At 35.7% G+C, this 12626-nt stretch overlaps 1 protein-coding gene across 1 annotated transcript; it reads right to left on the bottom strand.

Annotated features, from left to right (window-relative positions):
- Positions 1–3499: 3499 nt before the first annotated feature.
- LOC139123089 (peroxiredoxin-like 2A) lies at positions 3500–12569 on the bottom strand. The gene is given in 5 exon segments (XM_070689078.1): positions 3500–4600; positions 5326–5440; positions 7954–8094; positions 10305–10607; positions 12380–12569. Coding segments are annotated over 4 exon segments (687 nt in total). The 5' UTR covers positions 10575–10607; positions 12380–12569; the 3' UTR covers positions 3500–4439.
- Positions 12570–12626: the final 57 nt, after the last annotated feature.

Raw genomic sequence — 12626 nt, 5'->3', positions numbered from 1 at the left:
AGTGCATTAGATGCCGAGTTGACAAGCTAATTAGTTGGTGTTTCATTGAGGTTTTACCCAGTAGAAATGGTAATCGACAGACAAACAAAAATAGTGAAAAATTTATCAAAATTTACAGCTACTGGCCCCTTGTTGCTCTTTCATTATGCACAAGCATCAAAGACCTTTTGAGTTGCCTCTGCTGCAATCCGATGTCACATCAAATCTTGAAGAGTAGAATTGTGTCAGGTTAAGTGATTAAGAATCTTTGTGACTTTGTAAGCTTGCCAGTCTTCGACGGCTCATGTTGAATATTAATAAGCCTACGTACCATACAAAACTTGCTCAAAGTGTAACATACAGCTACCCTGCAGTGCGCCCCCAACGACAAAAATGTAAAAAGAAAGGAGGGAATGCAAACAAGGGCCTTACATATGCTTTCATACCTTAGTGGTGTCAGTGTTGGTGATGTTATTGGCATGGATATACAGCTTGTTTACCTGCATACTTAAAAAGCTCAAGTAGATATATAAAATAATGACAAAAAATGGGGTCCCTGGCAAATTTTTGAGATTGGGCACTGTCTACATGGTCCTTTAAAAACATTTGTTGAAATTGGTTGAAATGTTGCATTATTATTACATTAACTAGCATTATATAATGATAAAAGTGAAAAGATCTGAAAAAAATAGCGTCAATGACACTGTAGCTCCCATCCTGGACTATTTAGTGTTAGTTCTCTGGTCAGATATTTGAACATGTGTGAAAGGGATAAAGTGCATGAAGTGAAAATGTACTGGAGACAGTGAAATATGTTTAATGTAATTATTCAGAATATAAAATGGAAAAAATACAGAATTAGATATATCGAATACTGTGATACAACCATTAACTCAACAAGTCATTTACAATGACATAGTCCCCACTTGTAATAGGAGTATTAGTCTTGATGGGGCAGGAAAATGTGGTCATTAAGAAGTATCACTGGGGTGTATATGTTGAGATCTATGGGCACATAGGTCTATGTTGTTGTTGTTCCCAATTTGAAACACATGAGGCATGTCTAAGTTATGGTTCTAAATCGGGAAAAAAGATCAGACCTCTAGCAGTATTGGCCAGCCAAGAAATACATATGTGCATTATAAATGAGGTACAAGATGTGACATCTTAAGGTCTAATATCCTATCAAAATTGGAGGGTATAGAACTTGTGGTTACTAAAATATGCATATATATGTATAATCAAGGTCAAAGGTCATCGAGGTCACATGACATTTTGAAAAAAAAAATTATATTGCTAATTAATCCCTATATGCCAAAAAATCAGATCTCTAGCTCTATTCGCTTGCCCAGAATTAGATGTCTACATAATTAATGAGGTAAAGCGTGTGTTGTCATAAGGTCTCCCATCCTACTAAATACAAAGGACATAGCACTTGTGGTTACTGATTTATTGACATAAACATATATTTTAGGTAAAAGGTCATCGAGGTCACATGACATTTGGTCAAAAAATTTCTCTCCTATAGTTATCCCTATATACCAAAAATCAGACCTCTAGCTCTATTGGCTCGCTCAAAATTAGATATGTGCATAATTAATGAGGTACAATATGTGGCGTCATAAGGTATCCCATCATACCATACATGAAGGCTGTAGCACTTGTGGTTACTGAGTTATGGACAAATATGTATATTTGAGATCAAAGGTCACCGAGGTCACGTGACATTTTGTCAAAAAAATTGTATTGCAAAGTTATCCCTATATACCAAAAATCAGACCTCTAGCTCTATTGGCTCGCTCAAAATTAGATATGCACATAATTAATCAGGTACAATATGTGGCGTCATAAGGTGTCCCATCATACCATACATGAAGGCTGTAGCACTTGTGGTTACTGAGTTATGGACAAATATGTATATTTGAGGTCAAAGGTCACCGAGGTCACGTGACATTTTGTCAAAAAAATTGTATTGCTAAGTTATCCCTATATACCAAAAATCAGACCTCTAGCTCTATTGGCTCGCTCAAAATTAGATATGTGCATAATTAATGAGGTACAATATGTGGCGTCACAAGCTGTCCCATCATACCATATATGAAGGGTGGTAGCACTTGTGGTTACTGAGTTATGGACAAATATGTATATTTGAGATCAAAGGTCATCAAGGTCACATGACATTTTGTCAAAATATCCGAGATATCTGCGTGAACGGATGGACTCACGGATGGACGAACAGACGGACATGACCCAATCTATAAGCTCACTGGACTTCATCCGTGGGGACTAAAAATTGTGTCACTGCATCCTTTTTGCAATATGAATACGATGAGAAACTAAATTTTTATTTTTCGTGGCCTTATACATGGGAGTCTATGGAGATCTGCCTTATACATGGGAGTCTATGGACGTGTAAACTAAAAATATGCAAATTTCACCACGATTTGCCCAAATTTGGGATAGGTCACTCCTATGCACTTCCATACCAAGTTTCAAATCAATCGGACTTGTGGTTTCAGAGCAGGAGATTTTTTGACCAAAAATGGGAGAAAATTACAAAAAAAATCATGAAAAATAGCAAGTCCAAGATACTGACCCAAGATGTGCACAATCATTTCATGTCAGCCCAAAGTACTTACATGCTAATGTTTCATGTAATCTGCTCAGTGGTTATTGAGTTTTTTCAATTTTGACTGTTTTTACATTTTTTCACTTAATTTGCATATTTTTGGCAATGACAACTTCATTTGAACAAAATCTCATCTACAGCCCATCATCCATGTACACACCAAATATCAAGATGAAATGTACAGCGGTTTTGGAGTTTTTGATGTTGACGGACAGACATACAGACATACAGACATTTCCCTAGCCTATAAGAATAGCTTCCATTGCCATATATACATATGGCTATGGGAGCTAAAAAAACTCTGTGGATTTTATTCATAGCATGTCTCTTTATCAAAGCGTATTGGTTTTGTGGTCTTTAACAGATTCAAGAAATTATATTGACGCATATGAATATCGTTATTAAAAAAGTAAATATTGACAAATTTTCAATGTTTTTGACTTGAAATTGCATGTAAACACAAACTTGTCTTTAAATTCTCAGATATGTGCTATGTACATATCTGGAATCAGATGTAAAGTTTCCACAGTGGCAGACACCTTGACATATAACACAACACACTGATTGCATTATCCATTCATGACTGGTTTGTTCCCAATGGAAGAAAATTTTGAGGTATGATTTATACTTATACTAATAATCTTTTCCTGTTATCTGCTAATCAAGCTAGTCGCAACTGTATGATGATACTATCCTTTGGAAAGTCAGATAAAAAACTGATTCAATCTTTCTTCCAAAATTAATTTTTGTGAGCCATCTCACAATGTAGTTTTCCTTTTATAGATGGTTATTTGTTGATATACAACATTGTTTTATTACAATCTCAATCGTTTATTTCTGATATAAATACTTCTATGATTGTAACACTCAAAAACACATGAAAACTCCAGGTACAACAAAAAGATGTTCAGTTTATTTAAAATATTACAGCAAATCCATTCAAGCATTCAAATTGTTGATAACGAAAACAGGTCTAAAAAATCTCATGCCAGTGACAATATTCCGTCATTGAATCCACATTCAACAATATTGGAATAATGACATAGAAATGAGTAATGTCTTGATTTTGAAATTCTAATTGTATAATGCCTTGAAGTATGACTGCCTACAGTATGTCTCACGTATGATAAGAAAAATGCCAACAGATTGCAAGGGTGACAGTAATAATGAGTGACTTGTGGAGGTCACTTTCAAGCAGAAATCGCCTCATTATTGGTTCAAACTGTGATGAAAGAACTGGCTCCCATGAAATGAGAGGACCTGTCATGTCATCAAGCACAGACCATGGTGGACACCACATTTCAGTCTGTGCCATCATAAAGACACACTCCAACTCATTACTGAACCAGTTTTCCCAAAACAGCCGTGGAAATGTGTAAGATGAAAACATCTATGGTTTCACACGATTTTCCTCCAATTTTCTGAAACACATACAATGTGAAAGAGTGAAATAGCACCTGATTCTTGCAGCACAATGGCTACTAGTATTTGGATCCCTAAAGCATGTAAATATTGGCATAACAGTGTTCATAAGTTCAACACTGAATTATTTTGAAATAAAATAGCATCTTTCTCCTTACAAACACTGATTTCAAACAAAATAACTTCACTCAACAACAAGCACACACGGCAAATTAAAAATTGTATTTGAACTTTTCAAGAATTGCATCGATAATTACACATATCCTAATGTTTACATGATTCTGACCCAAAATCTGTAAAGAATGTGAATTTGTGTTGACAGAGTTTTACAGAAATTTCATCATCCACTACAACTTACACACTACATTACTACAGAATAATGTGCTGCTGTGTTGAATGCCGGATAATTTTACTCCGGTTCAAATGGAATGGTTGGTTGGATAAGCTGTACAGCATCGATGACATCTTGCCAGTTAGCATGGTCAGCAAAATCGGCATTTCTGTATTCATACACAATCCCTTGATCTCCACCACCAACAACAAAGACACCACCAAGCAAACGGCCTTCACCTGCAATTAGGGTTATAAATAATTTGCACTGAATACTGAACATTGCAAAATTGTCAAGAAATCAAAATGCGTGCAGAAAAAAAATGGGTTGAAATCGATTCTTCACTTTTAGCAACACACATGATATTTTCATTGAAAATTAAAAGCTTTTGCATTATGTAATTCAAAACCAAGAACAGAATTTTTGCACAGTGTGAAAATGAATCATGAAAACATGCAGCTATGTAAATAAAATTTATGGAAACGGCACGATAAACAAAGGGAAAACTTTGGGATTAAATAAAACCCTTCAAATAAACCTTTTTGGGCTGGGGCAACAAAATTTACATGAACTTGTAATGCTACCATAAGTAAAGATCATGAAGACATGGTTTTGTTCTTGTTCTGGCATAACAAACAAGGAACGCTACAAAATAAGTGAACTTTACTGTTGGGGGCGCCCTATGCAGTCTATGCCATGACTTTAGTTTGTCCAATTTTACATATTACACTACTGAGTACCGGTATTTTCAGCAGGTGCTTCCAGACAAACATAGTTTTATTTTCTTCATCCATACTTCACTTAAAATTTGGACTTACATATTGTTTTTCATTACAAAAATCGGGCAAATATCAGAACCAGTGTAGATGAGATCCTTCTGATGATTTGTACAGTCTACCCTTTGACAACAATGGCACTTTTAATTTCATCAGATTTATTGCTGCATTGTTCAGTGTAAACATACCTTCAAGATTGCCTTCTATATCTCGTCTGTATGTCCTGATAAGTGAAAGCCAAGTCATCGGCCTCAGAAAACCGGACAAGAACATCCAGCGTTCCTTTGGACCATAAAAACGCCTCTGAAATTATAAACAAACATCAAAAATTGATCATATATTTATTGTTGCTCAACAGGTAACATAATTCCTTTGCGCATGAATGAAAAACAAAGTCACAGCTTTGAAAGAACTTATACTTTGCACAAGAGAAATACAAAACTTGATTATTAAAGATACTAAAGCAAGCAATGAACGAGGAAAAAGCATTACAACAGCAATGTCAGATAAAAGATATAATACAGTTTGAGTTTGGACATATGGGAATACAATAGCAATCACAATTACAAGATGTTAACTTTTTTTGGAAGTAAAGTACTGATCAATATCCTACATTGAATTTTGATGCTGTCTCCAACACTTGTAAATTGTATATGTGACCATATGCAGTTAATGATATGTCAGGGTTCTCAAAAATTTTTGAAGTAGGCGGAAAATTTAGAAAAGTAGGCGGTTAGCTTCTGTGTGCAACCAAATTCTCTGGGCGGGGGGGTATTAAGTATTGTTTTTAATTTAAAGACATTTCTGAGCAATTTTATGCATTCTTATACAGTGTGTGAAAGGTTATTCCAACATACACACAGGGGAGGGTTTCAGGGAGGGCAAGAAATTTTTTTAAAATTTGAAGACATTTTGGAGTAATTGCATGCATTGTTGTACTGTATGAAAGACTTTCAGCATAAGAGTGTTGAGGTGTTAAGGATTTTTTTTTAATTTGAAGACGTTCCTGAGTAATTTATGCATTCTTTTACAATGTATAAAAGGCTATTTCAACATACATACATGTGAAGGGTTTCAGGGAGGGGGTGTGCAGGAAATTTTTAAATCTTAAGACATTTTTGAGTAATTTCATGCATTCTTGTACAGTATGAAAAACCATTTCAGCATACAGAATAATCATTATCTCAATCAATTACAACATGTTTTCGTGGGATAGTTCGGTTCAGAAAAATTAATTTGATATCACTCAGGCCTGTCATTGGGGTAACTGCATTCAGTTGGCAAGAATAGCAAAATTTCACCAGACTGTTGTGTAGAATCATATTTAGCTCATATCTTCAACAAACATTTTGAAATACATCTTAGATAGGGGTTTTCACAACCCAGAAAACTATCCACTAGAATCCTGACCAGTCTGGCTGTACCAAGTGTTTTACTGATTTAAATAAACTTGACTGAAGATGCAGTAAAATCAAACAGTTTATTCATGCAATTCAATGAATTATAGGAACACAATTTTCAGTGATTTCAATTCACTGTACTATTAAATTTCACAATAAAACGAATCCGCGAGCTGTTTATTGATTTTTTGGTGATGTTGAATATAATTAAAAGAAAGAGAGCTAAATTTTAGTGTTCATGTTTGATAAAATCCGAAACTATACGAACACCAACCTGTACTACACCCACCGTCCGGAGGGACGGTGCTACACCGTATGTGTACAAAGCACGGGCAGTCGATTGTAATACAGTACACACAACGCGATATCAGTCGACCTGAAATTTGACACTGTAATAGACGTAGCGTTTCCAAGGTACGGAAAGTGAGACCAAGTAATTTTTTGTTTATTTAGATTTGATCTAAAACCTCCCAAAACCAACAGACAAAGACCTACTCTTACACAGAAATCAAAGTTTTCAAGCGTCGACTTTCTCTTCCGCGATGCATACAACCACAGCCCCTCCACAAAACGCGATGTCGATCGACTTGAGTTGAATATTGTCGGACATCGTGATCGACCATGGATGGATTGACATGGCGTTTCAAAAGTACGAAAAATGAGACTCAGTAACTTTTGGTCGCTTTAGATTTGATCAAAAACCTACCAAACCCATCAGACAATGCCCTACTCTTACACAGACAACCAAAGCTTTCAAGCGTCTACTTTCTCTTCGGCGTTTGAGCGAAACAACGTCGGCTTCATTCGGAAATGGTCGGCTATTCGCGGGCATTACGTACTTGTATGTTTGTCCACTGTTCGGCTATACCCGATGTGAAAATCGGAATAATTCGGGCTGTGATCGGGAAAGCAGGGTTGACCTCGAGAGCGATTACCAGTATAGTACAACACGTTCGCTGATCGCGGTACTACAGTGCATGGTAGCAACAAGTTCACCGCGTATATAGCCACACCGGCACTTCTGAAATATTATTTCCGGCTTGCAAGACCACCAAAAAATCAAAATATTGTTATCAAACCTGAATTTTGGGGCTAGAGCGAAACAGTGCTGAAAAGTAGCCGGCCAAAATACGGAAGTAGCCGGTCAATTTGGCCGGCATCCGGCTAAAAATGAACACGCTGTATGTCTATGCTGTGTTGTTTCAATAATTAGGACAACCATGGTGAAATAGTGAATTGTCTGTAATGTAACAGTCATGTCCGTCAGTACTTCGATAAAGGCACAGTATCTCATGGGTGTAAGTTAACATCAATGTGTCTCTTTGGTCACAAACATGAGTCTACTCAACTTAAATAACTACATATACATCGAAGTAGGGGGACTCTTGAGGGAGTGTGGAAGAGAGGAGAACATACCTCTTTGTCTAGGAATACTTCCCCTTCAAAATACTGCTTAAACTCGTCAACTCCTAGAGTCTCATGTACCACAGCAAAGATGGGCACTGGTACACTTCCAACTTGGAGTTCACCTTTCAGAGAGGACAGCTCAACAGCTTCCTGAAAATCAGAGACAAAATTTTGATCAAATCATTTGAAGCTCTACAAAAAAACATGGCATCAGAAGTATAATGCATGTCATGTGCAACCTTTAGTGGGCCATGGTCCGGGACTGGGCACTGCCAATACCTTGGACCTTGAGCTTTTCATCACACTGTTGCAGCGCTGCACAAGTGAACATCAATGGCATTGGCGACATGTATAAGACTACTATGCCCAAACTCTCTCACCAGTCCACTCCATGAGCAGCACCATTCAGCCGGCTTGCACAGCCAGTGAGGTTTTGCTGCATTTTGGCCTTAGGCCTAACATAGCAAGATGTGACATAGACGTTCATAGCAAACATTGGGCCCATAGAGAGGCTCTACAAAGGCTGTGCATATCAAAACTACCAGACCTGTCCCTAACGACTAATCTTTGGGAATGGTAAAGTAATTTAAACATAGGGCCAATGTCCCTGAAGCTACTATAGACATGGATACAAAATGAAGTATTTCCTGACTGTATGAAATTATCTCACTAAGGTCATCCTAGGGACTTGTTAACCAAATATTAAAGCTGTCTGACCTGCGGTTTTGAAAAAAGAAGCAACCCAACAGTTGACAGAGCTCTGCTGTGTTACGTAGAGAATAACCTTTTGTGACACATGTATTGATGAATTTGCATATTTTCAACAACATCAAAAAATTAAAAAAAAATAGTTTCTCAAAATCATATATTTTATCTACAAAACAAATATCAAATCAGTAAGTACTGCAGTTCTCAAGATATTTGAGTGGATGGACGCCTCACAAACGGACATACATACATACAGACTGACGGTGGACGCCAGACGGATACCCATCCCAATAGCTTCTATAGACTATATTAGTCTATAGTAGCTAATAAACGAGAGTTAATTACATTCTAATTAAAGCAAACATGACTTGATTATCAAGATTTACGTCATAAAAAACAGCATATCTGTCAGGTTATAAAGAATCTTCAGCTGGTTATCTTTATCAGTACATGTATTTTCATCCTATTAACCAAGCACATTTTAACTTTCAAATTAACATTGCAATATTCAATTTTTACTACAGCAAGTAAGTTCTGTTGAATAAGTTGAGCCTGTAGGTAATCAGAGAGAGCACAAAGAAGAGACAAATGTTTGAAACTTAAGAAGTTCAAGGTCATCAAAAGCATTATAAGGAATCACCTAACACTTTCATTGCACTGTTTACACAGATTGCATAATTGCTATAAATAGCACATGAGGAATCTTACAGTCCAGCTTTACCATAAAAACCCTATCACTTTGACCACTCTTTTAATTGACCACTCTATTTTTTCCTCAAAAAGTAATTTTATTTTATCCTTACCAAGTCAACCATAATTGGAAATCAGAACTTTCTCTATCTCTATTTATTTGACCACCCTATCATGTCAAGCTATTATGAGCAATTTCTTTTAGATAACATACAGGGCACAATAAATGACAGTTCAGAATATGTCAAAGTTGGGATTCAGGAAAGTTGCCTTTACATGTTTTAATCCTCCAAGATGGTAAGCATTTCACTATGAACTGTCGAAAAAGTTGAACTTTCTAATAATTCTACACTAAAATTATTTTGGCTTTGATGATTTCCTAATTAATTCAATTATTTAAAATCATATTAATTATTTTTTCTGGGTGCATTGATAGGGTTTATACAGTACAAGAATTACATACAATGTAAGTCAAATTTTGACCAAAAATGACAAAAAAAATTCCTTAAAAATACACATTTGCATATTTCATCACAATTTGAACAAATCTAAGTTGGGTTATCCCTAGGGACCTGTATACCAAATAACAAAGCTGTCTGACCAGCGGTTATGAAGAAGATTTTTTACCAAAAACGCCTTTTTTTGCGTTAATTTGCCTATTTTCAACAATATCAAAAAATTAAAAAAAAATGGTTTCTCAAAATCATATTTTTCATCTACACAACAAATATCAAATCAGTAAGTACTGCAGTTCTCAAGATATTTGAGTGGACGGATGCCTCACAAACGGACATACATACATACATACATACATACATGCATACATACATACAGACTGACGACAGACGCCGGACGGATACCCATCCCAATAGCTTCTATAGTCTATAGTGGCTAAAAATTGAATAGAACTGAATTTGTTTATTTCTGAAACCACTAGCCACTACCGTCAATTTTTGTCTCACCTCTCTGCACAAAGATCATCCAGGTCTCCGGACCACCAAGATCACTGCTCCTGATTCCTTCCAAAGCTCACTGGCTCTGAACTTCTTCCGGCCCTGACCAAGGAAATCAAAATGATGGCTGTATCTATCATACTGTTTGTTGATGATTTCTAAGGTGGTATCTGAAAGGTACTTCAAAGTTGCTCGTTCAGCAGTCATCCAGAAATTCATATTGGCTACGATGATGCCCGTCACGGCAGCCATTGCTGCACCATTCCAAACCCAGCCCATGGCAGCAACTTGACTTTCTGGCCTTTGCACCACCTGAAATGAGGAAGTATATTTTGTATTTCTTATTCCCTTGCAAAACAGAACCTTGTGATTTGAGATGTATGTGTCTGCTTGCATGCAACCATGAGAAGTAGTCAAAAAAGTTCACAGAAGAGCATTCTTCAGATGATATGTTATCCAAAATCTCTAATTTGTACTTTACAATCCTGGTATTCTTTTTTTTCATCCATTTAATTGTGCTTCATGCTGCCCATCCATATAAGCCTCACTTCTATTTGCTAACTCAGTCGCTTCCAACATTCCAACTTTCGAAACGGCAAAACAGCCCCCAAAAAAAGCTGAGCCAAAACATACACACACAAACATATATATATATATATATATATATATATATATATATATATATATATATATATATATATATATATATATATATATATATATATATATATATATATATATACATACATCCATAATATATATATATATATATATATATAATATATATTTATATTTTATATATACATACATATGTGTATACACATGTGTATATATATTTATACAATATTTGAAGTTATAAAGTGTTATTATACATATATTAACATATATATATATATATATATATATATATATATATATATATATATATATATATATATATATTTTTTAAAAGTTACATTTTAACATCCTGTTTTTGTGAAATTGTTGACATTCAGTTGTAGTATAGGAATTGAAACACTTCAGTGGATTACATAAATTAGACTGTCACCAGCCATTGTATAAGTGATGATGAACCCATGCTTTGCTTACTGAAAATCTGTTATTGTCATTTGTGAGTAAGGGACGATAGCTGTAGTATCTTTTGACAATGCATGTATTTCATGATTTTATTCTGTTTATTAACCACAGAAATGTCTTTACTTCAGTTTGTCAACATACATATCCATGCACACCTTTTATTTGCAAACCTGGCACACGGGGAAAACAGTTTCCCTTTCAGGTACATTAATGAGAATGAAAAATATTGGGTCATGTTTTCCACTGTAAAATATGTCACTGTATCGATGTATTGAGAAATATTACTGCATGTTGCTTTCTCATACTGAGATCTTACAGAGAAAACAGTCAAGAGTCAGGTTTTTGTATTAATTGCAGATTTCATGATGCATGAGTGCTGACTTTCATATGGATATAATCCTTGCTATTTCTCTGATATATTAAAGTGATCATCCAAAGGGTGCAAAAAACTAGAACTTAATGATGCACTCCGACTCTTATTTTCATTCCAGCTTTTGTAAACACAGTCGGAGTATTCTCTATCAGATTTTTTTTATCCCCACTTTTTAAAAATATTTTAATGTAGTTTTCTGAGTATATATTTTTATTGTATGGGTCACCTTCATGAAATAAAGGATAATAAAAATAATAACAATAATAATAATGATAATTTGTGACTGGTATGATGCATTTTAGGTAAATGTGAGCCTGTCTTAATTCAAAACACACTGAACCCCCCCCCCTCAAGCATTTCGACGTGTTGACCCCTCCCCATCACCAAAATCAAAAGCACGCTGCTAACTGCTAATTGACCAGTCCCGTACACGACTATTTCCGTCAATTTTTGCACATTTGCCTGCTCTTTCTAGTCTTACAAGAGTCGAATATTTGGTCAATTGAAGGCAATGAACTGCTTGTGCATGTACAGCATACATGCACGCCTTCATAATGGTCTCAGTGTTAGCTCCATGATGTGTAAAAATTGTCAGTACACACAGACTGAACTGGCATAAAAATGTCAAACTTACCTCAGCAAGGACCCCTCAGCACAGTATAGTCACTTAATCACCGAATCTTAGGTCCAAAAAGAAAACTTGGAATGCATGCCTTCCTCCGCTTGCTAGATCAATCGTGAACCTAAGTTAAGTTTTACTGTAAGAGTTAATATTTTACTATTCGAATTTTCTCGTGTTGTGTTGCGACGTGTGTGGGTTGCTTTTGAAAACATACATATGACCTTGCAACTTTGACCTTTGGCTCGTACAGAGCGAAGCT

Source organism: Ptychodera flava, chromosome 22 (genome assembly GCF_041260155.1).
Source record: "Ptychodera flava strain L36383 chromosome 22, AS_Pfla_20210202, whole genome shotgun sequence".
Classification (NCBI taxonomy): Eukaryota; Metazoa; Hemichordata; class Enteropneusta; family Ptychoderidae; genus Ptychodera; species Ptychodera flava.
The sequence above is the reverse complement of the archived record's forward strand: the minus strand, read 5'-3'. Positions and strand labels throughout refer to the sequence as shown.